The 25787-nt window shown below is 48.7% G+C and overlaps 1 protein-coding gene across 1 annotated transcript in view; it reads right to left on the bottom strand.

Annotated features, from left to right (window-relative positions):
* Positions 1-23305, bottom strand: part of PRPSAP1 (phosphoribosyl pyrophosphate synthetase associated protein 1) — a 42875-nt gene extending 19570 nt beyond the window's left edge. The window contains exons 1-3 of the mRNA XM_090059432.1: positions 22935-23305; positions 4807-4859; positions 2029-2095 (exon numbers count right to left, since the gene is read on the bottom strand). Coding sequence (XP_089915558.1) covers positions 2029-2095; positions 4807-4859; positions 22935-23185 — 371 coding nt within the window. The 5' untranslated portion in view covers positions 23186-23305. The remainder of the gene's footprint in view (positions 1-2028; positions 2096-4806; positions 4860-22934) is intronic.
* Between the last annotated feature and the right edge of the window lie 2482 nt (positions 23306-25787).

Raw genomic sequence — 25787 nt, 5'->3', positions numbered from 1 at the left:
CTTGAGACCTGCACGAAAGGCTTTCTGCAGTTGGCATACTTTGAGTCTGTGCTTTTTTTTACCAGGGACCTTTAATAACCATATATTTCTTCCCTCCTCTCTCTACCCACTTACTATCCCCTGAAGCGGGCCATCACCCATTGCTAGCACTCAGTCTCCTGGTCTCCAGTACCTTTTATTCTTATCCCAGACCTCTACAATGTTGTAGCCTTTCATGCAAAATTCCCAGAGATTTTAGTGGCTAAGCAACCAGCTCAATGAAAGAGCAACTCTATATACAATGTATGCTAACACTTCTGGAGCTGTGCGGCTCATTCCACGTTTATCCTACCAACCAGTTCACCTTCAGCTTTTGCCGTCTCCACTTATCAGCGACTCTTCCATCTTGCAAATACTACCGTTTCATCAGGTATATAAAAATACTGGCATAGCAAACTGTGTTGCTTAAGATGACCATGGTGGAAAAAATAAGAATGCAATCTGATACAGCCCCTCCCCTTGCACTCCTGAAAAGCAGGCTGAAATGTAACATAGAACAGTGTCAACCTTCAGCCCACCCTTTTGAAGCAATGTAGCAAAGTACAAATGCGGAGGAGGAATAAGAGATTGCTTCCCTGTACCACCGTGACTGCTCATTTAGAGGGCCTGTCCCTTTGGGAAAGTGTTTAAAGACAGGAAAAGTATTTCTGTTGCTCGGAATAATTTATTCAGGTCCAAACAAATGCAGCGGACTTTATAAGGTGACAGTGAGACATTGTTTGGTTTTTTTCCTTTCTGCTCAAGTGTCTTTGGATTTGTCTTTTTGACTAAAATACCATATCTGTCTTTAAGTTTAAATTTAGACAGCTCTAAACTACAGAGTATTAAAGACAGCTTCCTAACTAGGACTGTGTGACAGGAAGGTGGAGTTTGTGTCAAATACTGGATAATATCAGCAGGTTTTCTTCCAGCTGGAATCTGCAAGCTCAGAGGGACATGACTTCTTTCCCCACTTGAATGTAAGGAACTCAGGAGTGGCTCTCCAGGGACAGAAAGAAGCCTAGCAGCCTCCCCTCTTGGGAAAGATCCAAGCTGCCTTCGCATGAAGGTCTTTGTTTAAAAAAGCCAGGCCTTCAGAAGGATGCAAGTTTTAATACTTGGACCTTGTATATACAGGCCAGGAAAAAAAAAAAAAAAAGGTGTTCATAGGATATATTAACTAATCACTTGGCAAGACCCCTTGAGAACTGCTACACAACTCCAAGCTGAACTCTTTGCTCTCTGGACAGCCCATCTACCCTCGACACCAGGATTCTCGGCATACTAGCAGGGGGGTTTCTAACCCCCAGTGAATCTCCAGTATTTCTTTACTCTTCTAACCAACACCAGAACAGCCCTGACCAGAAAGCAAAATTAGGCCCATCTGAGGAAGAAAGTACTACCACATGGGTAACAACCAGAAGAGAAGGGGTCACAATTGTAGAAGCACAGGAAGGAAGCTAAGAGCTCCAGCATGAATTCAACTTCACATCATTACAATCAAAGGCAAGAGCAATCCAACCTGTAATGAAAGCAATCACTCCTGTTGTTGCCAGCTCTGCTGCTTAGTAATTGGAAGGCAAAGGAAATTACACATCCTGAGATGAAAATGCCCATCAAGATCATAGAGCAATAGAGCTGGGGAGGACAGCAGGGCACAGAGCAGGGAAGTTTTTATTGAAAACCATTGGTTTTATTTGCTGGTGCTTGAAGTGCCACACTTAGACCATTTAATGAGAAGCTTTTCAGCTGATTGTGATGGCAACCCACCCACTGGGAATTTTTACAGCTTAATACCCCCCCTTCAAGCCTGAAATGAAGTCAACGCTAGAGTAGTATTGGGGGAAAAAAATCCAAACACATTATTAAGCTGACAAGCAGAAGGGGGGGGGACGGGGACAGACACACCACACCCGCTGCAGAACAAGGCCATGGAGCTGGAAATTCCAGGACACTCCCTGTAGATAGACTCTCGATCAGAGTTGTAAAACAAAGCCATAGGTCGCTTACCTGGGTATTGTCTGTATAATGAAAATATCCTGGCCCCGGACGGATTCTTTTATTTCAACTCTTGTTTCTGAAGAGGACAGAAACATGCAGTCAATTCTCAACCGAGCTGCTTAAGAAGGAAGTGCATTAAGCAGCGAGCTGGGCAAAACTGCTGTTATGTTCAGGGGGAAGGCGTGAAAGCAACAGAAGTTACAAAAACCCACCCATGTAGAGGAGACTTGCATATCAGCCTAGGTAAGCCTGAAGGAAAGAGCCAAATGGATATTCCAGAAGGGTGGCCAGCCTGGGAACCGAGTTTGCATGAAATCCCAGTGATGTAGCTTAGTTCTCCCTATATTATTAGCCTGAACAGCAATAACCTTATGGGGGAGAAGGGAACCATTCAACCCTTATAGGCAGCATGAAGAAGCCGTGCTCAGGTTTTTACCTCCTTTCTCTTGGCACTGACAGCTGTTGGTGCCACACCAAGTGAAAAAAGAACTAACACATTCAAAGCAGCTATAAAGCCTTTATTCAGACCCTTTACTGCTCCCCCTACACCACAGCATCCAGGCACCCTGCTGCTGCCACCACCACCTCACTAATTCCTGTCCCCAGTGGCAGTGGGGAGAGTTGAATTTGGTGGCAACAGTGGGTGGCATGTGCCTTAAATTCAACATCAGCTCTGTGCCTGTGGGAGAGGGTACAGGGCCATTAGCAATATTGAGTTCAAAGTGGGAATAAGTCTCCCTGTCCCCCCCTTCACACAGTTTCCTTGTGAAGCAAGCAGAAATGTCAACCTTGACAGGGAACGGAAAGTTGCATGTTGGAAATCAAAGCCTCCAGGTCATTCATCTCAGTCTACCACTCAAATGCTAATTTGCAATAAAGCCACTTCTAAAGCAGCTCTGCAAGTGAGAGCAGGCCCACTGGGTTTTGAAGGCTATTTTTAACCATTCTTTTTCCATACAAGAAAGATTTTTTTTAAAAACCTTACAAGAGGATACAGGCAGTGAGAAGGGGAAAGTATACTGAGCTGCCAACTTCAAAGTCCAACCATTTGGCCAATCCTGATAGCTTCGAAGGGCTTAGATAGCTGAAAGATTCACCATCTGCTATGAGGAAGGAGTACTTTGGACCCTGGGGCAAACGCCCCAGTAGGCTCAATGCAAGGAGGCAGCAAGCAAGAACCAAAGCTAGTGCTGTTGCTGGAAGGGAGCCAATCAGTACCCAGAAGTTAGAATGGCAGCTCCTGAATATACAAGAACAAGCCAGGAGTGATGCTCTGGAAGCACAGAGGCAGCACCACCACCCGCTGGGTCTCTTGATGGAGCTGGGTCAGCACACTGGCATCAGCATTCCCTCTAAGCTGTGTGGCATGTGCAGGCGTGCCTGGCAGCACGGCATGAGAGTATCTACATGGCTGTGCACGCCATTCAGCTCAGAGGAACGCTGACTGGCATTACCCACTTCTTCCTGGGCCTCATCCATGCAATGTTAGCGGTGCATGACTTACAGTTGCACCAAATCAATATGCCAGGTATCCACATGGCAAGGTCTTATGACAGATATATAAAGCACTTGATACCTAGGACTGGAGTTACTGACAGGATTATATATCACCCTGTGCACCATGCAGCCACAAAGGTCAGCCAGCCAGGCCTTGCTCTGGCACAAGGTTTCATCTTGTTCGGGTTGGACCGTCTCTCAGGGCTAGGTTCCCTCTCCAGTTACAGAACTCGCTGTCTAGCCTTCCACTTCGGGTACTCTGTGACAACATTTCTCCTCTCTTTGTTTTCCCTTAATACACATGGCAGAGAAGGGCTTGCAAGTGCTAAATTATAGTGAGGCCACTGGGCTCTACTGTTGGCTGATAAAGGCGTTGCAACAGAGCACTCTGACATCTGAAGACAAGCATTTAATATGATGAAGTAGGAGATGAGGTCAAACCTGCAGAACATACTTCATCTTGGAACTCTTCAAATTTGCACTCTCTTCAGTGTGACAGGACAGAAATATCCCATCTTATGATTCAAATAAGTTTAAAGAGCAGACCCTGGACTTTCTTCCTTTCCTTTCTTTTTTTGTTTAATGTGAAGGACATTTGCAATAAAACAAATATCTGAATTTAGATTTTATAGCAAAAGCTGTATTAACCAGCACCTTACAAGTCAGCATGCTCGGTTAACCGGCATGCCAGCTTGTAAGAGTTTGTCAGGGAAAAGTGAAACCTGAAGTGCCCGCTGTGGCACTTCCGATTTCGTGGAGCCCTCACAGCCCAGGGGAAAGCAGCCTCTGCTGCCAAACCCCCACAGTCCAGGGGCATAGCGGGCTGCATGCGTCCCCCCTCCCTGTCCCTCGGGGCCCACAGGAGGGGTTGGCAACACCCCAGACGCAGCAGGACAGGCGGCAGCCCGAACAGGCAAAGATGCCTGTTTGGGCCGCTCAGTTGTCCGGCATATTTTGTTATCCAGCACCCTCCATTCCCGGTGGGTGCCGGATAACAAAGCTTTTACTGTAGCTGTTCTCCACTGCTTTCTCAGTATTTCGCAAACAAAGCAGTCCCTTTACAGGCTGGGCAAATTAAGGCACAGAAACTGAATCAAACTGCTCAGCATCATAGATGAATTAGTCAGAGCTAGGAGCAGAAGTGCTCTCCTGGCTGAAGTCATAACAGTTCTTACTGTAACGCGTGTCACCGGGTCATCCTTATGACTCTCTGACGTGGTTAGTAGAATTGCTACTCTTTTCTAAAGTTACTTGAGGAACATTTTCATAAGCACAGTAGCTCTGACTTACCTCCATTGGTCTCCTGGTACACCACAGATTTTCCCAGCTCAGCACCAAGCCGCCTGAGGAGGGAAGACAGAGGAAGTTAATTATAGATCAAATTAATTGAACTTTCTATATCCCTGGTGTCTTGACATATGAAGAGGGTAGAAACAAATAAACCTTTCAAGTGCTCTAATATAGGAGGGAGAAGTACTGCTTCCAAGATCAGCTGCTGGGATGTAACAGTTATATCTGCATCTTCCTGTAATGATACAAGTCAGCTAAATGGTTGCAACTTTAACCCTTTAAGTCATAAGGATTTTGTTACATTTGTATCTCTGCAGAAGCAAACACACAGGACAGCCTAGAGCTGCATGATTTGATACTGATAAAATTGCTATGTCTGCCTATCCCCTAGAGATGGACAGAAGACGAGATATTGTCCAGAGCCTGAAAATTACGGCAAGCTTATTACTAAAGGAAAAAAAAAAACGGGTAAAAAAAAGTACAAATTGTGATGTCCAAACAAATGTCTACGTTAAGTCAAGCATCTCTGAATGGCTCCTGATGCCCTCTTTGAACACTGCCAGGCAGACCACCCAAAATATCAAGGCTCCCTTCACTAATGCTACTGTTGCTCCCCTAACCATGTTATTTACTCTAAAGTTACATGGTGAATCTGGAGCACACTTTTTTGCTACAGATTAATGACAGAGCTTGCGGTTTTTAGCGTGTCAGTCAGTTCTCTCAGGATTTATCAGATGCCATCTCTCTAGGGTTTCAATAAAAGGCATATTTTTCTGGCTGAGAGTACGTTTCAAGATGAAATAGGGCAGAATCCAAATGAAATGCTCCACTGAGTCATGTATGTTTCAGACATGTTGCTTGTAGCCATGCTGGTCTAAGGCAGGGGTGGGCAAAATGTGGCCCAGGCGCTGGATACAGCCCACCAGGCCATTCTATCTGGCCCGCAGGGCCCCTAAAAAATTTAGAAAATTACTATTTATCTGCCCTGGGCTGCCTGTCATGCAGCCCTTGATGGCGTACCAAAACTCAGTAAGCGGCCCTCTGTCCGAAATAATTGCCCGCCCCTGCCTTAAATGCCTTCACAGATTTCATAGACGTTTGGGCTGGAAGGGACTCCAGAGGATCATCAAGTCCAGCCCCCTGCCCCAGGAGCAGGAAGCCAACTGGGGTCATAGGATCCCAGCAAGATAAACAACTGAATGCGTCTTGAAGGTGTTCAAAGTGGGTGCCTGAACCGCCTCCGGCGGCAGACTGTTCCAGGCCTTGGGGGCTCGGACAGTAAAGAAGTTCTTCCTTATGTCCAACCTGAATGGGTCACAGCAGAGTTTATGACCGTTTGACCTTGTCATCCCTTGGGGCACTTTGGTGAACAGATGTTCCCCCAGATCCTGATGAGCACCCCTGAAAAACTTGTAGGTGGCCATCAGATCACCCCTGAGCCTGCGCTTTTCCAGGCTGAAAAGTCCCATGGCTCTCAGTCTCTCGTCATAAGGTCTGTTTTCCTGACCTCTAATCATGCACGTGGCTCTCCTCTGCACCCTTTCAAGCTTCTCCACATCCTTTTTGAATTGTGGAGCCCAAAACTGGACGCAGTACTCCAGCTGCAGGCTCATCAAGGCCGAGTACAAGGGGAGAATGACGTCCTGGGATTTGCTTGAGAAGCATCTATGGATGCAAGCCAGCGTTTTGCTCGCTTTACTAGCCGCAGCATCACATTGCAGGCTCATGTTCATCTTGTGGTCAACTGTGATTCCCAAGTCCCTTTCATCTGTAGTGCTAGCCAGCATAGCACTGCTGAGCCAATAAGGATGCTGCAGGTTTTTCCTTCCAAGGTGGAGAACCTTGCATTTTTCAGTGTTGAACACCATCAGGTTCTCACCCGCCCATTTCATGAGCCTGTAAAGATCTGCCTGGATCACCCTCCTGTCCTTAGGTGTGGATGCTTTACCCCAGAGTTTGGTGTCATCGGTAAACTTGGCCAGTCTGCTTCTGACTCCAATGTCCACATCATTAATGAAGATGTTGAACACTATAGGCCCTAGGACAGAGCCTTGAGGGACCCACTAGTGACTGCACACCAAGACGGTTAGCTTTCATCAGCCACCACCTCTGGGTCCTGCCACGGAGCCAGTTCCCCAGCCAGCAGATCATGGTGAGGTTAAGGCCGCAGTTAGCCAGTTTCGCCAAGAGGTGATCATGGGATACCAGATCGAAGGCTTTTTTAAAGTCAAGGTATATGACATCAATCTCTTTCCCCCTGTCCAGGTGATAGGTCACCTGCTCGTAAAAGGAAATGAGATTGGTCAAGCCAGACCTACCCGCAACAAACCCGCGCTGGCTATCCCTCAGGATGTTGCCCTCAGCCAGTCTGTTAAGGATGGCCTCTTTGATAATCTTTTCCAATACCTTCCCCAGGACAGAGGTCAGGCTGATGGGCCTGTAGTTTGCCGGGTCTACTTTCCGCCCTTTCTTGAAGACAGGTACCACATTGGCCTTCTTCCGGTCTTCGGGCACTACACCAGAGCACCGGGAGTTCTCAAAGATCCGTGCCGGGGGCCGGGCTATGATGCTTGCCAGTTCCCTGAGTACTCTGGGGTGCAAATTGTTAGGGCTGGCTGACTTGAAGGAACACCTTGACAGGCTGGATACCATCATGAGGTCAGCTTCAGTGGAGGGCAAGGAATCTCCCTCACCCAGGCCTCCCTGACCCACAGTGGGCAGGGCCGTCCCATGGGACAGGTGAAAAACTGATGCAAAGTACTCATTTAGCAAGTTTGCTTTTTCATGGGCGTTGGTTGTCAGTTGTCCCATCTGGTTTAGCAGAGGTCCAAAGTTGCCCTTGCTTTCCCTCCAGTTCCCCACATATCTAAAAAAGGATTTTTTATTGTCCTTGATATTTGTAGCAAGCTGGAGGTCCGTCACAGCCTTGGCTTTCCTGGTTTGCTCTCTGCAGGTCTGGACTAGACCAGAGTATTCCTCCTTGGTGGTGGTTCCAGTCCTCCATCCTTTGTAGGTCTTCCTTTTAAGATGCAGGAGGTCTGCCAGTTCCCTGGAGAGCCAAGGGGGCTGCTGTGCCCTTTTGCTGCCTTTCCCCAGAGATGGGATGGACTTTGCTTGTGCATCCAGGATTGCTTCCTTGAGGAGCAACCACTCGTCCTGTACTCCCCTCCCCTTTGGGTTGTGGCCCTTTAGGGCCTCACTGACAAGCCTCCTGAGCTTGTCAAATCAGCTTTCCTGAAGTCCAGGACTTCTGTATCACTGACTGACTTGCCAGCTTTACAGCAAATGGTGAAGGTGATCAGCTTGTGGTCACTGTCACCCAGCTTCCCTTGGATCGTTAGGTCGCTGATTAGGTCATCCCGGTTGCCAGTACAAGGTCAAGCAGCGCTTTACCTCTCATCAGCCTGAAGACTTCCTGCATCAGATAGAGGCCTTAAATGCCCCAGGACACAGGCAGACAAGGTTCTTTGGGTAAATGTGATATATTTTATTAGATCAACTAAATAGCTGGAAAAATTGTTCTTTGCAAGCTTTTGGGCAAACACCTTTCTTCAGGCACAGGGGGAGTCCGCTGGTGTTTTGTGCTCTCCTGGATGGAATAGAAGCCAATATGCAATATGCAAGTGTCTGTGAAATTACAAATGCATAGCAGTGAGGATCAGAGGTGATGGGAGACAATAGATCAGAGACAGATGGGGGGGGGCATGTCTCACACCTATCATCTCCCATGGCCTCTGATCCTCACTGCTATGCATTTGCAATTTCACAGACTGCAAAAAAGTAAGGATTTTTTGGGGGTGATCTCTTTTATTGGACCAACTGCATGGTTGGGATAAAGTTAGATGAGCTTTCAAATGCAAGGCATTCTGCAGCATGTCTGAGGGAAGCAAGCACAGCTTTTTATTTTATGTCAAAAGCACATGAAACCACGCAGCAATGGGCATTTTTTTGATTTAATATGCTAGGAAACTTACCTGTTGTTATTCAACAAAGATCCTTTTGATAAGCTTTTTAAAAAAGCACTCCTTTAAGTAGGTTTCACTACACAGCTTCTATAAGGTTAGGTGGATGGATTTAATCTTTAACTGTATTAAGAAGTAATTAATTTATGGGCATTTGGTTCTGGATGTAGCATAGCTAGAGATCCCTGCTGAGATGCAGCATCTGTGTGTAAGCAAAACATTTGGGACACACATTTGGTTTCGGTTCAGCTGACAAAGGCACAAGGTAAAAGGCTTCTTGGCTTTTTCAGACAGCTTGTGGCTTTGTGCCTGATACATGCATTCTTTGCTGTGTGGATTATGCCATTATCTTCCCTATATACTGTTTCATTGTATTTATATGAACACACAACTGCTGCAATTGAGACTAACTTCAACAAAGCCAGTTTTGGACTGAACAATGAACCTGGCTGCTTACACCACAAGCCTGTTTTAGCTACTCTTTGGGAGGGCTAGACTGCAAAGCCAGGAGGCATCCCATAATTAGCACAGCTGTGCAGCGTGAGGTTAAGTGTGTAATAATTAATTTTATTACTGCTTGCTAAGAACCACAAAAATCATGTTTTGTACATAAAACTTTGGCCCAAGGTAGGAGGTTTTTGGCAGCATATGGGCAAGTTTATCTGGTCAGACCTGATTTAAAAATGCACCATCAGTGCAAAGAAAGCCAGGCTGTTTCAATGAACCTTTGCATTTGAATTCTTCCCCCCCAAAAAAACAGCAAGTTAAATTTCTTTGCCGCCTAGTGATGCTGTAAACAAAGAGCAAGTTAAAAGGTGTTTGCAGTGTCTAGCAATAGCACCGGCCGCAAAGGTTGGATGTAGCCAGGGACATACTGGAATAGTGACCAGAGGCTGGGATACCGGACTTCTCTGTCACTCTGCAGTAGCTGTCTTTAGGTTTTGAACTGCCATATGTGTTGGGCACAAGGGATTTTTCTGACTGCTGCCCCATCTAAAGGGCAATAGCAGATGGTATGCAAAACCAACAAAGTCTGGTTTAGCAAGGAGCATAGCAGGTACATGGATACCCCACTGTCTGCCCAGTCTTTACTATTGCTTGGGGACTGATAACATTTTTTGTTCACATATGACAAACTACTTCATCCAGGAAGGAATCCTCATGCCCATTTTAGAGATGGGCAAAACAAGGCCCAAAGTCCAAGTAACTTGTTTGTGGCAATGCATCACAATAATAGTCAGCGAGGGAAGCGGGTACAGAGCCAGATCTAATCTTAGTCCCAGGTCTCATCCTCCGGGCTCTTATCTGCTATCAGACAGATGATCCAGGCCCTGTTTTGACTCCTGGGGTACAAAATGCAAAACCCTGCTGCTACATGAAGCCTGTCAGCCAGTAATAATCTATTATGATTGTAGATGCACTTTCCTGGAAAACAGCAACGATGTGTACAGACGCATCTAAGATGGCTTGCAACCAGCTGGCTTTAGTGCTTGCAATGTGGCCAGGACAGCATACAACTCAGAGCAGATTAAACTGCCCAAATATTTACTTTAGAGGTGCGCTGATACATTGGTCCGATATCGGATTGGTACCTATATAAAGAAAATTGGCTGCATCAGAAATCGGCCTGATGTGGCCCCTAATTTGGCCGATAAATGCTCGCACATATGTGCAGCTGCAGTACAGCACTCAGGCAGTGAGGAGCAGAGCTGCGTGCAGCTGGTAAGTCCACGGTGGTGGAAGGAGAGGGGGGAAGGATGGGGCATGGGGGCGCAGATCAATGACCCTGCAGTGAGGGAGGGTGCAGGGGCAGGGTGTGGGACGGAGCCACAGCTCATCGGGGCGGTGTGTGGCTCCCTCTGCTGCTTGCACCCTGGGAGGGCATGGTGGGGGGTGCCCCTGGATCTGTGTGAGGTGCAGTGGGTGGGCTGGAGCTGGGGCTGTGCCAGGCTCTTCTCGGTGGGGGCTGAGCTTGGGGCGGAGGCTAGAGGGGACTGCAGCCACCCCAAATTTCGCTATAGCCCCGCTCCGTGAGTCGCCCACCTGGAGCAACCCTTGCTCTTCTTGGCTCATGGGTGGAGGGAAGGCATTGAGCAGGGGCTGCACTGGGCATGTGGTGGTGGTGGTGCTGGGAGCAGGGCTACAGTGAAATTTGGAGGGGCTGCAGTCCCCTCTGTAGCCCCCGCCCCGAGCACAGCACCTGTCGAGAAGAGCCTGGTGCAGACCTGTCTCTAGCCTGCAGCTGCAGCCTGCCTGCCCTGCACAGATCCAGGGGCACACACCACCCCGGTGCCCTCCCAGGGTGCAAGCAGCAGCAGGAGTCCATCCCCCTCCCCCAGCCATAGCTCTGTCCTGCACCCCACCCCACCTCAGCTGCGTAGCACCTACCCCTGCTTCTGCTCCCTCCCTCACTGCAAGGGTGTTGATCTGTGCCCCCCCGTTCCCTCCCCTCTCCCCTTCTACCACAATGGACTTACTAGCTGGAGGCAGCTGTATTGGAAAGCACCTGATATGCTGGTACTGGCTGATATGCCTCCTTAAAAATCAGCTATTGGTATCAGCCCCCCAAATCTCTATTGGTGCACCCCTAATTTATTTGGCTTCCCAGGTAGGCTTTGCAGCACACAATGAGCTTCATGCTACTGCAGGTACGCGGCTCTCAGTACCTGAGCCAGCTAGGGTACATCCACATGACTTCTGCGGAGACAGAGCCTTTGCACCATGGCTTCTAATTAGAGTGGGCAGTCCGCTATACCCAGTCAAGCTCCAATAAACCTGAATGGGTAACTCCTTGGCTATTTCACAGCAAGTAATTTCTTCATCTGAGAGCCCTGGACAGCATTAGTTTCCATTCTGCAGCCTGACAAGATCCTGCAGCTCTCCAAACAACAAATAGCGAGAAACCTTAACACCCCTGAGGTTTGGCTTTATTACCAGGCCAGGGCCCAGACTTCCAAGTCAAATGAATCCAGACCAACAAAAACAAAGCAAAAAAAATGCACAGGGAAGAGATGCCTCAATGCTCAAGCTTCTTCCTCCAGGATCATGCAGAAAAAGTCACATGAGCAGCTGGCTGGAGACACCTGCATTTGGATTTCATCAGCAAGCAATTCGATATGTTTGTCTGCTAATGAGACAAGCACCCCGATGCCCCTGCCAACCGCTGACTCAATGGCAGCAAAGCAGTCAGGCAACCTTTAATGTAGTTTAGCTGGAGAGATCTTAGTGAAAGACCCTGTGGAAGGTGGCAGATTCCACACTGCATGGTGTAAAATAAAGAAGAGGTTTGCAATGCTCTGAGAGGTTATATTGGCAAGACCCCAGCTCCAAAGAGCAGGAAAGTATCAGGCTCCCAGACTTGACTTCAGAATCAATGGAGTAGGGGACAATGACTAAGCAGTAGCACCCTGAAAGAAGACAGGCTACAAGATAGGTCTCCCTCAACAAGCACGGGCCACAGAGACAACCTCCCATCCTATCAATGCTGCGGACAATGAAACAAGAGAAGGGTTAAGAGCAGGGCCAGGCCAGTCTATTTGGCCCACAGGGCACCTAAAAAGTTTAGAAAAATAATATTTATCTGCTCCTGGCTGCCTGTCAAAGGTGACAGGAGCCGGGGCAGTAGGACCCAGGGGAAGCTGGCAGGACTCAGAAGTAAGGCTGGGCCGGCTCCGCACCCTCCCCCGCCGCCAACTGGAAGCCTCTGCTTGCCCCAGCTTTCACTGCTTCGCTGCATGCCAGCTTCAGCACCACATAGCCCTGGGCTGCTTCACCAGAGTGCAGGAGCACAGAGCCATGCCAGTACCCCAGAGCCAGGAGCGTGTGTGTGTGCATGTGCGTGCGCACACGCGCGTCCATCCCTGTCCACATCCATGCAGGCAGGGAGGGAGAGAGAGCAATGAGGGAGGGAGAGACTGTGGGTGTGTAGTGAGGGAGGCACAGAGTGCGTGTTCATAGGGCAAGTCCCATAAGCACACCCCACCATACACATACACCCACACATACATGCAGATCTCCACCCCCATACAACCCAGGCACCCTCCCCCACACATAGCCCCCCACAAATCCCATACCCACCCACATCCCACATAACCACACATACCCATATGCTCCCCACAACCACACACCTATCTAAACCCCCCACACCCGCACAAACCTATACCCACCCCTCTCCATCCATGCCACCCCCCCCAGGGGATACAAGAGTAAGACTTCATTTTAAGCTACTGTGTGATCACCTCTGTGTATACTACACAAATGCATGTAAATCAGGACAAAAACATTTTTTTAAAATCAAATCAATGAATATTTTAGATGTTTGATTTTTAGAATATAATTTGGTATTTTTCTAGTTTTGAGATGGCAAAATCCCTTGCTGAAAGGAGTATTGCTGGAGGCAAGGGGAGGGACTTCTGATGCCAAAGGTTGGGGGCTTGGGGTAGGATTTCTGGTCCCAAGATGGTAACCAGGGGACGGGGCATCTGTCAAGGGATGAGGCAATCCATGTGGTCCTTGACAGCTTGCCAAAACTGGGTAAGCAGCCCTCCGCTCAAAATAACTGCCCACCCCTGGTTAAGAGGCTACCGGAATTCAGCAGCTATTGGACTGCTCCAATCTGTTCACAAGTCCTAAAAAGCCCAAAACACTGATTGTGGATAAACAGCAGAGAAACTAAAGGAGGATTTTCAGGGTAACTTTTAGCCACACCGTTTCATCTCTGCACCTTTGATTCAGGTGCTGACAAACACTGGGGCCCACAGGATCCAAGCAGTTCAGACAAATCCAGGCCTTTGTTTAAACGGAACAGATACAACGCCCTCTAAATGGGTATGTGCATCTACATTACACCTTTTAGCAAGCCAGTTTCTCAGTGCTTACATGCAAGACCAAGACCTTAGCTTTCAAGGAAATATTAATAAAACCTTGATTTCATAGTTTCATAGTTTCTAGGGTCAGAAGGGACCTGAACACATCAAGTCCAACCTCTGCCCTGGGCAGGAACGAGTGGTGGGATCATAATACTCCAGCCAGATATCTATCCAACCTCCTCTTCAAGACCCCCAAGGTAGGGAAGAGCACCACCTCCCTTGGGAGCCTATTCCAGAGCTTGGCAGCCCTAACCATAAAGTAATGCATCCTGATATCAAGCCTGAACCTGCTCTCAATCAATTTGTGGCCGTTATTCCTCATTATCCCAGGCGGTGCCCGGGGGAACAGAGACTCACCTATTTTCTGCTGGTCCCTCCCCCCCCGTTGAGTTTGTAGACAGCTACCAGATCCCCTCTCAGCCGTCTCTTGCGGAGGCTGAAGGTTCAGGCCCTTTAGTCCATTTCTTCAAGTCTGACCCCTTGCCCTGGGCCAAAGGTGTTAACAGTTGCTTGATTCCTCCAAAAAAAGGAGGAGAATCACACTTCCTTTTGTAACGGTCAAATTCCACATGTGATCGCAGACTGTCAAAGGGAAGCTGGTACAAAAGTCTGAGGTGGGACAGTGACAGTGATAAGTCCAGGGCGGAACAGTGATAAGTGACAATGCTAAGGATCGGATGGCTGCTTTTAAACTCACCAGTGCTATGTTCATCTTGAGCACTACTTCTATCCTCTCTTTCTTCTCATCCCTATTCCTCCTCTGCCTTCCCTCCTCACATGGTTTCCAAACCCCTCAAACCCTCTTTCAAATGGGATGGAACCGTCTCGGAGGACACTTTAAAGGAGAACATTGGGCTTTAACACTAACAGCTAAATGACATGAATGTGGGGCACTGGAGTTAGCTTGCAACAATATCCGTTTGCAAACTAGGGCTGGGCCTACACTAGAAAAGGTTACCAACCTATTTATTATTTATTTGTAGGCCAATGAATGCTCCTGGAGAGGGGATGCAGCCTACAGGGGCAGGCAGAGTAGTTCTCCCATTGCAGCATGCATCACTTCTCCAAGCAAAATAAGTGTTACCAACAAAAGCCTTTTTGGCCTAGTATGCTTTTGATTACAGCAGGCATCTGCTGGTAGAAAAATCCTGTCCAGCAAACAGTCGCTGCTAAATTAGCAGATGACCACTTCTAGCATCAATCCTATCGCAGGTTCAACCAGTGATACACATTTTATGCCATGTGATAAGTTCTCTTTTCAACCAGAGACAGAAGCTGTGTTTTATTAAATAAAGCAAAGCAGGAACATTCAGAGTCACAAAGGTGACAAAAATAAATGTGAAAGACTAGGTACAACACAGCACCAGTGTATTATTTAGCACTGGGCCCAGATGTCAAAGGGCCTGCAATACCACCTCAGTCATGGTCATGGTATATTTTTGGAAAGGTGCCGAATCACCTCACTTGAATACTCACTTTACAGGATACTTCACTAAAAATCCAGCCACCCATTCCCAGTGCAACTACCAAACTATTAATCAGCTTTTAACCAGTCTGTCAGTCAGTTCTGAAGTGCACCTCGCTGGATGTGTTGTCCAGAGAAGGAAATTTAACTCTAGGTAGACCCGAGAAGCACACTACAGGCTATTTTTAATTATTTAAAAAGATCATGGGGTAGTTTATCCAAATCTGCATTCCAATACAAGATTTGATTTAACATTTGCAACATCAAATCTTAACAGCAACAAATCACCAAAAGTTAATTTCTTTCTGATTATGGACTTCAGAAACCAAGGTGGGGGAGGAGGGAAGAAAGATCATGTTGTGTTATAATATTGTTGGAGATGTGACTGGGTTATATGAGAAGCTGTTTATAAGAAAGATCTCTGTGGGAGTCTGTCAAGACAAGACCAAGACCCACAAGGTGACGTCCAGTCACTTATTTTTCCTGGCCCTAAAATCAAGTCAAAATTCAGTGATAAAGAAGTAACACTGAAGACCATGCAACAAGCTGACGTGAATTCAAACAGTACGGTCAGAGCAACTCCTGGCAAGATGGTAATGAACTCCCTATCAACAATGAAAAGACTCTTTTTCATCCCATTTTCAGTAGCTTGTGGTTGAAAACACTCAGGGATGAGGAGTATTGCTTACTTTTAGGGACGGGCTCATTTGCTCTGCCCAGCTCCATCTCCCACACCTTCATTCAGATGACCCGTCTCAGAACCTCCTTCTCCCCCCCGGTGTAAGGAAGCTTATAACTGAGGTCAGCTCACCAGCCCAGGTCTCGATGATGGCTCTTCTTCAGGGAATTCAGTTCAGCAGCCTACTCCAACTCCCCCCACCCTCCCGGCCACGACGCGCAACCTCTGTCGCTCAGCTCCACGGAGCAGGGACGGAGATATGCACTGTAATCCAGTTAGCTCCCTATTGCATGGAAAGCCAGAGACCAAGAAGTCGGCTGTAGGCAGTTCCCACAAGAGTAAGTGTGTGTGCACGTGCACACACGCGTGCACACGCAGACTGGAATGTTGCTTGTAGCCATGATGGTTCAGGAAACGTACGAGGCAAAGACTTTCCTAGTGATATCTGTTACTGGACCAACTGCAAAACTGGGAGAGATGTTTTGGGTCACAAATTCACAGGATCTAGGTGACAAAGGATGGACTACGGCTGGTTCCCACTAGAGGTGTGTAAAGTAGGCCCTATTCAATTCAGCCCAAATAAGAGACAATGATTCCATTCATTGATTCGGATCACTGCCCCCAATTTGATTTGGCCGAATCCAAATCTGAAGATTCGATGCCGATTCAGAGAATCAGCAAGTCAGCCGCAGACACAGCTTTAAGTGTTTTTTCTACATACCTCAAGGTACCAGGTGCGGCTCCTGAATGCCGTGATGCTGGGGCGCATGGAGCGTCCCACAGGAGTGTGGGGGGGCCCTCCATGTGCACAGTGGCAAACCCGGAGGTGGACTGGAAGTACTTGGCTTGTGCTAGCAAAGGTTAAGGTCTTCTTCCCAACCGCCCCCCTCCCCACCCCCGCAAAAACAAAAACGAAAACACCCCAAAAACCCAATCCCAAATACCTCTGAAGAGCTGAATTGTAGAGCATAACTCTGCCACGTGAGATACATTTGGTGCCACTGCAGAATACATCCAACCCTTTCTAGATACACAGAAGGTGTTTCATGTTAGCAGCATAACAAGCTGTTCTCTGTGCCTCCCTCCCACCCTTCCCCATCAGCACCCTCACTTGCTGTGCACCGCTCACAATTCACACTGTAAACTCTTTAAGACAAGATGTGCGTCTCGCTTCATCTTTTGGGAAGCATCTGGCACAGTTCTGTACACTATAACGAGTAACACATAGCACAGAAGCCATTATGGACCCCGCTGGACAAGACCTCATCTAAATGGCCGGGCCAAGCAGCACAGAGCCTTGCTACCCTGAATATCCAGCACCAGGTTGGAGTTTTCTGGTTTACTTGTCCTCAGTAATGAAGTACACAAAAGCGTGGGTAGGTTTCTCTGCTGCATGCTCTTCTTCCACTCTGCTACAAACCCAAAATATATTCTCTCTCAACATGATTCACACTGAGGCTTGAATGCAAGCAAAGATTAATTTAAACAGAAAATTTTGTTTAAACTTGATACACAATTTTATTCTGGCACTGGCATCCCAGTAACAGTGCCCTTTCCTTTAGTGCATATTCTGTGCCTATACCAAAAGTGTGGTGGGTTGTTCAGAGTGGCCCAAAGTGCTACGGACTCTAGACTAGGTTTGGTCTTGAAGTGCAGCGACAGTGTCCTTGAACATGAGCAGCAGAGGGCAAGGAAAGCCAGAGCCTGAGTTTGAATGGCGTCCAAGACTGAAGTGAATTCTTGAATACAGATTATAGCCATTCCTCCTAATGCAAGAACTGCAAGTCTAGTTTGATTTCTCTCCTGATTTTGAATAGGAGAGGGAGATAAATAGGAATTAATGCTTCTTTCCTCCCCTCCAGATGCAGTTTCACAGCATCGGGTCAAATGCTTAAATAACTCCTGCTCTCTTGAGAGCACAATTCTGCACCCTCTCCACCAACACGGCCACAGATTTGAGCAATGAACCTCACGGGAGGCACTTAGCACTTGGAATTAATCAGCTAGACCAGCTTTCTGGAGGCATCACTCATTCCAGTCACTAGGAGAATGAGGCATTAGAGTCAGCAGTAAGCATTGTGCAGGTTTTACCCTGTTCTTACTAATCCATTAGGCATGAGTGGCTCTCCCTGACCTTAGTGCTAGCAAGTGTAAAAATATTATGCAAACAGGGAGGGTGACTGGTTTCATCCAACCACCCAGAAACTCTCTCTCAAGGTGCCTCAAGCCCTGTGCTAGACTCTTCAATGTCAATATTCAAGCTAAGAACCATCTTGCACTCACTTTCCCTTCTCCCTTGATGCTGTCTGCTATCCGTCAGCTATCCATTTGCCTCCTTAAGCCCAACAGCTCCAATACAATTGCATTCTTCAAGTCCCTGGAAGTTTATCCCAGGATGTGAAGATTCACTGAAGCAGGGGTATCACTCACCTCCTGCCTTGGACTGGAACTGGACTGTGGGGCTCCTGCTCCCAGCACATGCTGCCGTGTCCCCTATGCTGAAGCTGGAGCTGCTGGTGCCAAGCTGTGTTTCACGCCAAGATGGCAGCAACAGCTCCGGCTCTGAGCCTGGCACAGGGCACATGGCAGTGCCAGCTGGAGGGTGACCAAGAGCCTTATCCCTCACTCACTCTCCTGCTACCACCAGGGACCAAGGCCCTTAGATTTTATGGGAGTCCATGCCCCTCACCAGGTGCCACAAGTTGGTGTGGTCCATCGGTAGCTTGACAGGCTGGGTAACAGCAGCTGTGCAAGCTGGATCCAGCCTCCTGCACTTAAGAAAGAAGTGACAGTCCCATTCCCCACGGCTTCCCATAACCCCAGAAAAAAATACAGCAAAGCCAGAAGGAAAAAGTCTGAGTGGATGATCTTCTGTCCTCCCTCGCCCTGACATCACCCTCTCTGTTTTTCTCTGCATTTTGCCAAAAGGTCCCAACAGGGAGGCAATGTCACTGCTTTGTGCTGGAACATTAATACTGCCTCTCAGCTAAAGGGGGTTGCTACAAAATCTCACAGGGCACTGGCTCTTCCCAGAGACAGTGCATACTGCTCGCTACCCCCACCAGATGGAAAGAAGAGAGCTCGAGAGTCTCCCTCCTGTCCCTATTAGCCCATGTTGTTTATACTCACAGTCTTCCTTCTATCTTTAGATCACTGTCTCTTTTCATGCTGCAAGCCAACTAAAGGCCTGGGATGTACACACGCTTACAGCTACCATTAACTCATTGCAAACATCACATTCCAGAACATGCTGACATGCCGGAGCATGAGAGACATTAGCTAACTTCAATCACCTATCCTCTCAACTGAGAAAGTAGCAAGTGATGTGTAATGTGTTATATCCTCCACGCTAATTCCATTTGGCAGTCGGAGAGCAGGATCTAATTGGGTCTCTGGGACCCCAGCACACGTGAGTGGCAGGAGGTGTGATTCTATGATTGGGGATCAAATCCCAATCGCATCCTTTCTACTTACCAGCCTGGGATCACTGCATCAGCAAGGTGAAAGTTGAGTGTCCGCAAGTCCAGGGCTAGGGCTGACAATCAGCTTCAATTTAATGTGCTATACAAACCAGTCATAAAAACTTTCTACATCGTATGAGGACTGCTTTTATGGCTGGTTTGCCATTTTACAGCGTGTTAAATTGAGTGCAAATGTAGCACCCTTACCATTTCTGCCATGATTAACATGTTAACACCTGACATTTAGTCTTCAGATGTGCCACTCCGATTCTCTACGTTTCAAGGGAGACAAAAGCACAAATACACACGCATTGATCTGATCTTTGTGGCTTCTCACAGGCAATTGTAAGGTTTTAAAGTTCACAGGTTGAGAAGAACATATTACCTGGTTCAGTACTGATCTGGAGCCATCGCAATTAACTCTCCCTCTGACCACTTTTCTAGACCAGGAGTGAAGAGACGGGAGGGGAATGCATGCTCTATGTGAGTAAATCCAGCATTAGATGGTGCATTCACCCTTAAGCCTGCTCCACCTCTTATATAAGGTGCACCTGACACCGCCAGCAGAGCACGTGCCAGGATGTTATTACACTGAGCATGAAGCTAACTCATACACCTTTTGCTACCTGAAAAAACAAGGTAGTGGTTAGACACATGCTACCATAGTCCCTCAACCTACTGGAGAAAGTCAGCGCATAGTGAAAGTCAGACGACTGTTTAAAACACTTTTAAGTACCCAGATCCTATATTCTCTCTCTATATCATTATAATCCCACTACTACCTTGCTTAGAGAACGTCACATCTTTAGATCCCAACAAGCTTGTCACAGCTTTATATCACTAGCCCCCAACTTTAAAGAGGAGGAAACTGTGTTTAGGCCTTGAGAATTTCAGTAAGGACCCTAATATCTTCCACCTTTCTAACTGAACATCCAATTTGGAGGCAGCACAACAAAGACAAGGCCTTTTTTTCTTTAAAAAAGGGTCTCTCCTGAAGAACAGCTGGCAGGTCACTTCCTGGATTTTGCTGCCATTTATCAACGAAATGCCACTGGAAGCCAGGGAGCAGCTTACAATCATGTATTGTTTCTAGGGACACCTGCCTTCTCATATGCAAAAACAGAATTCGAATCATGTTTAAAGTCTCACATCTATCACTGTTTGATCCAATTAAAGAGGAAAGCCCCTGAGAACAAAACTTGATAAGGCTGTTATGCTATACAGACTCAGCACCCTGTAGGCTGACCTTTGGAAGCAGAGGCGCTGAAGAAGCCAAGCCAGATTCTCTCTCACTCCATCTTCCAGAGGGCAATTCATTTAGAAAACAAAAGCCCAGAGGATTTGAGAAGGAAGGTCAGGCATTTGCCATTCATATGGGGAACATTTTGCAAATTACTCCCATATCCTCCAGGAACTGTTTGCTGTTTATTATGTTGAAGCAAGAGATTTTTAAGGCACGGGGGACAGACCACATGAAAGCACAGGAGATCAGTTGCGCTAGAATAAATAGAATAAAGTTTACAAGAACACGGTCCCTCATGCGCGCACGTGGAAAAAGCTGTGCAACGCTTGTCTTCAGAGCTGTGCAACGCTGTGTTTAAAAATCTTGGAAACAGCTTTGTGAAGACAAGTAGTTACATTTCCAGCAGTTGATCCAGGTTTCGCACATTTTGCTTTTTCTTTTTAAATAAAGTACCTGCATGCGCCTATTTACGTACATCCCCTTTACCCTGCAACACGAACATCTACTATTACACTAATGACACTTAAAGTCTGTTCCCCCTCAAAGCCTCACCCCCCAAACAAATTACACATTACATTTAAAAGAGATTATCAGTGTTAAGTGGAAAACCCAACAGTTACTAAGACAGCTAGACAAGGCACTCAAATAGCAGAGGTAAATTCATAGCACCCTTGCTTTTTTGGAACATTTCTGTCCTATACACTTCCTTACAACAAATGCTGCAGTTCAGATGTCACCCGTACATCAGTAATCTTGGTGATTTGTTCACAATAGGACACAGAGGTCTCCCCATGTTGAGTTGCTGACTCTGAACTACATCTGTGCATCCTTTCACAGCATCTGATGAAGTGAGCTTTCTCTCACCAAAGCATATATTTAGACACACACTTTGGTTAGCCTATAAAGTGCAAACCTGCCCTGCCTCCTACAGCACAGAGCCCAAGAGCAGAAGCCAAACCCAAAGCCAGGAAGGTTGCGTCCAGACAAGTGCAGACAAGCACAGTTTGTTCCCCTGGGGACAAGCAGCCACGGCACATCTCGTGCTGCTGCTACTTGTCCCTGGGGAGCACCTGTGCCACACGTGCTCTGCTGCGCAGTAGGTTACCCCAGGTGGGATAAGGGAGCCTGGCTGGCAACCGGAGCACAGTCAGACCCCAGTTTTGGGAAGTGCATGCTGCTGCCACGTATGCCACCCTGCTTTTTTTTGGCATGGCTTTTTTTTTGACCCAGGGACCTCTTGGGGTCAAACCCCCACTGCTCAGTGCAGGGAAGGTCTGCACGTGCGATGTGTGGCACTGCAGATGGGCCTGTAGCGCTACATACCGTACATCTGCACTCGTCTGGACACGGCCTCTGAGGTTGACAACAGCACGTTGCTCTGCTCTGCTCTTAGGGAAGCCCCTTTTAGATCCCACTCATTGGTCCCCTTTGAGCCAACTCCATTCAAAGCAAAGGACAAAAGACAAGGAAGTTACAGTGCTGTCCTGGGCTGGAAAGGAAAAACACCCTGCATTTTGTGGCTGGCTCTTGAATACGGTTCCTACAGTGAAACATGACTTACAATTAACATTCCTCTGCCAGATCAAGGTCAGGCTCTGATTAGAAAAGTGGGCTGAAGGAAGCAGCAGACTCCTGTGTCCCTGAACTAACCTGGTCTCCCCATCTGCGCCGCCCATCCTCCCTGCTCGCCACCCTGCGCTCCCCCGCTCCAGCCTGGCCGGGGGAGCTCGACCAGCCGCCCTTGGGCAAGCACTGAAACATTTTCAGCAGTGAGATCCCAGACAGGTGCCCCGAGAAAGGAGTTTCAAGGGGGCCCGGGGGGAGGCTCATGCCTCTGATCTGGGGCAGACGCGACAGCGGGTTTCTGCGGTCTGAGCACATTTACACGGGAGCATGAAACTGGCACGGACTCCAGGACACTGACACCGCAGGGTCCTTGCTCCGGATTAAGGACGTGACATCCTGAAACTGAGAGGGCTCTGGGACTGTGACACCCAGCGGGGCTCTGCTCCGGATCGAGGGGGCGTTTACACGGGAAGCATAAAATGGAAGAGGGCTCCAGGGGAGCAACCCCAAAGGCTCTCTGCTCTGGCCGGGGAGGGCGTTTACACCGGGGCGCACGCACCTACCCCGGCCCCCAGGCGAGTGAAGCGAAAGGTCCCTACTCCGGATTAAGGGCCGTTCCCAGGGGAGCCCAGAACAGAGCGGGACTCGAGCGAAACCCGGCTCCAGGGAGCAGGAAACAAGGACTCAAACGCGGCCCTGCTCCGGATTGGGGAGGGGGGCTTTACACGGGACTCTGGCAGCCCAACAGCACCTGCTCCGGATTCAGGGACGTTCACACCACAACACGCACACCTCTGCTCCGGATTAAGGGGCCTCCACCTGAAGCCGCCCCCCCCGGGGCCCCGCTCCGGATCAAGGAGCGTTCACACGGGCCGGGCACTTACTCCGTGATGCGCCGCGCCAGCTCGGTGCCGGCGGCCGTGGAGTTGGCGGAGAAGACGCGGTAGCCGCTCCTGGCCGCGTTCATGGCCCCGGGGGGGCGGGGGGGCGCGGGGCGGCGCGGCGGCGGCAGCAGCCTCCTGGGCATCGTCCGCCGCCCGCTCACGGCCGGCCCCGCGCGGGTAGCGAGAGGCGGGGCTAGAGCGCCACCCGCTCCCCGCCGCCATCTTCTCCGCGACGCCTCCCCCGCCGCCATCTTGACTGAGGGCACGGAGCTCACGGCGGACCGGTGACTCCACGAGCGTGGGGGGTGGTTTGGGGAGCCGCCCAGACTCTCCGCCTGGCAGCAGGCGTCTGCCGGGAGGGCCCTTCGTTGCCTGACTGTGCCGCGGCCGCTGCGGTTGCCAACACCCAAAATGGCCGCCGCGCGCGGGCGGGCGCTCTAGCTCCCCCTTTCCGCTCGGCTCTATGGTGGCGATGGGAGGGGACGGCGCCAGGCGGGTTGGGCGGCAGCGCCCCCTGCGGCGGCCGCCGGTGCCTTGCTGGACCAGGACCCGGTCGCCGTCGCCGAGCAGCCACTTGCCGGGGGAAACCCTCCTGCTTTTTGCCTTTAAAGGAGAATCCGGTTTTTTAAAGTTTGCTCCCCACCCTTTCCTATATTTGTACAACCTGCTTTTGGGGGCTGAGAACCTCTGTGCTAAGGGGCTCTGGAGAGCCCGTGACCTCCGAGGGATTTGAACCAGTGACTTGGAGAGGAGGGGGCCAGCAGGTGTCTACCTCAGCCGGCTTCAGCCTCTTGCCGCCTTCCTGGCCCCCCCACGGCCTAAAGCACCTCCCGGGCCCTGACGCCGAGGAATCAAAGGCCCGCGGACTCTGCATCCACGGAGGGGTTCAAGAAGAGGGGCGGCCGCTGGTGGGGGATGATCTAGGCCTAGCCATGCCTAGGTCCTGCTATGGGGATTCCCCAGGTTTTTGGGCTTTGCAGGCCTAATGAACCAACATCATCTGATTATTTTTTACCTAGTTCGTTGTGGTTTTGTTATACATAATACATGTTATAGAAATCTGAATAATATGATTATAATGAAATCTTCTAGTGTATTTGGGTGTAACCAGCCCCTCCTGCTACATGTGTAAGCCTTCCTGGGAGGCACTGGGGGTTGGTTACACCCAAGTACACTAGAAGATTTAATCATAAACTAGTGGTGTAGGTCTGTATTATTCAGATTGAGATCAGAGCAAAAAAAAAAAGACTGAATTGGAATGTGCGTTGGTTTTCTTTATCATGTATTATATATAACAAACCCACAACAAACTAGGCAAAAAATCAGATGATGTTGGTTCATTCGGCCTGCAGTCAGAATTAAATGGACATCTCTTGTTGGGATTCACAAATTCTAGCCTGATGGAGTGTCTTGACAGTGCCTCCAGCTGAAAGTTATTTCCATACCTGCATTAATGCTTTTAGAAAGAGTTAAAAATGGTCTGTAGGGCTGTGAAATAGGAGCTACATTACCAGGAGCAGGGATCAGACAACGGAAGTGCAGAAGAAAGGCTAGTTTGTCCAGCTGAACATCAAGGCCTTTTAAATGGACAGAGAGTCCTTAACCTTGTGGAATGAAGAGTTGAGGAGGACTCGGGTAGATGACAGCAAGCCACTAAATCAAGTGACTCCTACAGCGCTGCCTGACTAGAAATGCTGCTGTCACTGCCAGGCAGGTGGTTTTAAACTTTGGGTAGGGGAGGAATCAAAGCAGGGTACAACTGTACTATTACTACTAGCCTCCCCCCGATCCACCCCTGGAGACAGCCCCACCTCCCTGGTTTCTTTCCCCATCCCAGAAAGAGCTGGGCATGGCTGCCCTTGATGACATGGCTCCACCTGCCTTGTTCCTTAAACCTGTCTTCTCGTTACTGCTTCTTTTGTTAACTGCCCCCAAACTTTTAAGCAGTCTTGTAGCTGTGATGATCCTGGAGCTATGGCAGTTACTGGAGGATGTCTTTTATTGGACCAACTCTTGAGTTGAGAGAGACATCAGATAAGATATCTCTGCTTCTTAGCCCTGTGTGTAAGCATTTTATGCCCCAAAGCTTATCTAGCATCTCTCCCAACTATAGCATCAATCTGAAAAAAAGATAAGGATGAACAGATCTTGCATCTCCTCATGCTTTAATATAGATTTTGGCTTGTCGGGGCTATAAACATCATAAATGCCAAGTTAAACCTGCCCTGTGGTGTCTTGTGCCCTTTAAAGCACAATGACATGTGGCTACATTCAAACCTCTGAAAACCAGGAGCTGCTGAGATCCATTCCACGTCACCCCCACAACACAAACTGAGCCTCGACCCCTTGAGCTGTGGGGGCCAGAAACCAGGTGTAGGGAGGCAAACACCTCGGAGAACCCGGAGAAGTTTCCATTGTTTGCCTGACCTTCCATAATTTGCATTTCAGCCTCGATCTGCAGGGCTGGATTAACCCTTTAGCAGGCCCTACACAAACTTGTGGGCCCTTATTTTACATGTTCTAATTATGGAGTGAAAAAAAGTAAGCACAACTGGGCCCCTTCTTCATTTAGGGCCCCAGGCATGTGCCTAGTTTGCCTATGCGTTAATACAGCTCTGTTGATTTGTATGCATGACAATGGCCATTGTTGGCTCCTGAATGGGGGAGAGACTGACTGGCTGGAGCAGGTGGACAATCGCGTTACAGTGAATGAGCTGTGCGGTACCAAGTTCAGTAGCTGCTTCTTCTCAAGGAGGCTGTGTGCACTCAAATGGCCTGAGTCTCTGGGTTTGGGGAGGCAGGTAAGTAAAAGTGATGAGTCTCTTTGGGATGGGGAGAAGGGTCGGGGCTGGC

The sequence above is a fragment of the Crocodylus siamensis genome, chromosome 8, assembly GCF_052110815.1.
Source record: "Crocodylus siamensis isolate JL-2025a chromosome 8, ASM5211081v1, whole genome shotgun sequence".
In the NCBI taxonomy this organism is placed as follows: domain Eukaryota; kingdom Metazoa; phylum Chordata; order Crocodylia; family Crocodylidae; genus Crocodylus; species Crocodylus siamensis.
The sequence above is the reverse complement of the archived record's forward strand: the minus strand, read 5'-3'. Positions and strand labels throughout refer to the sequence as shown.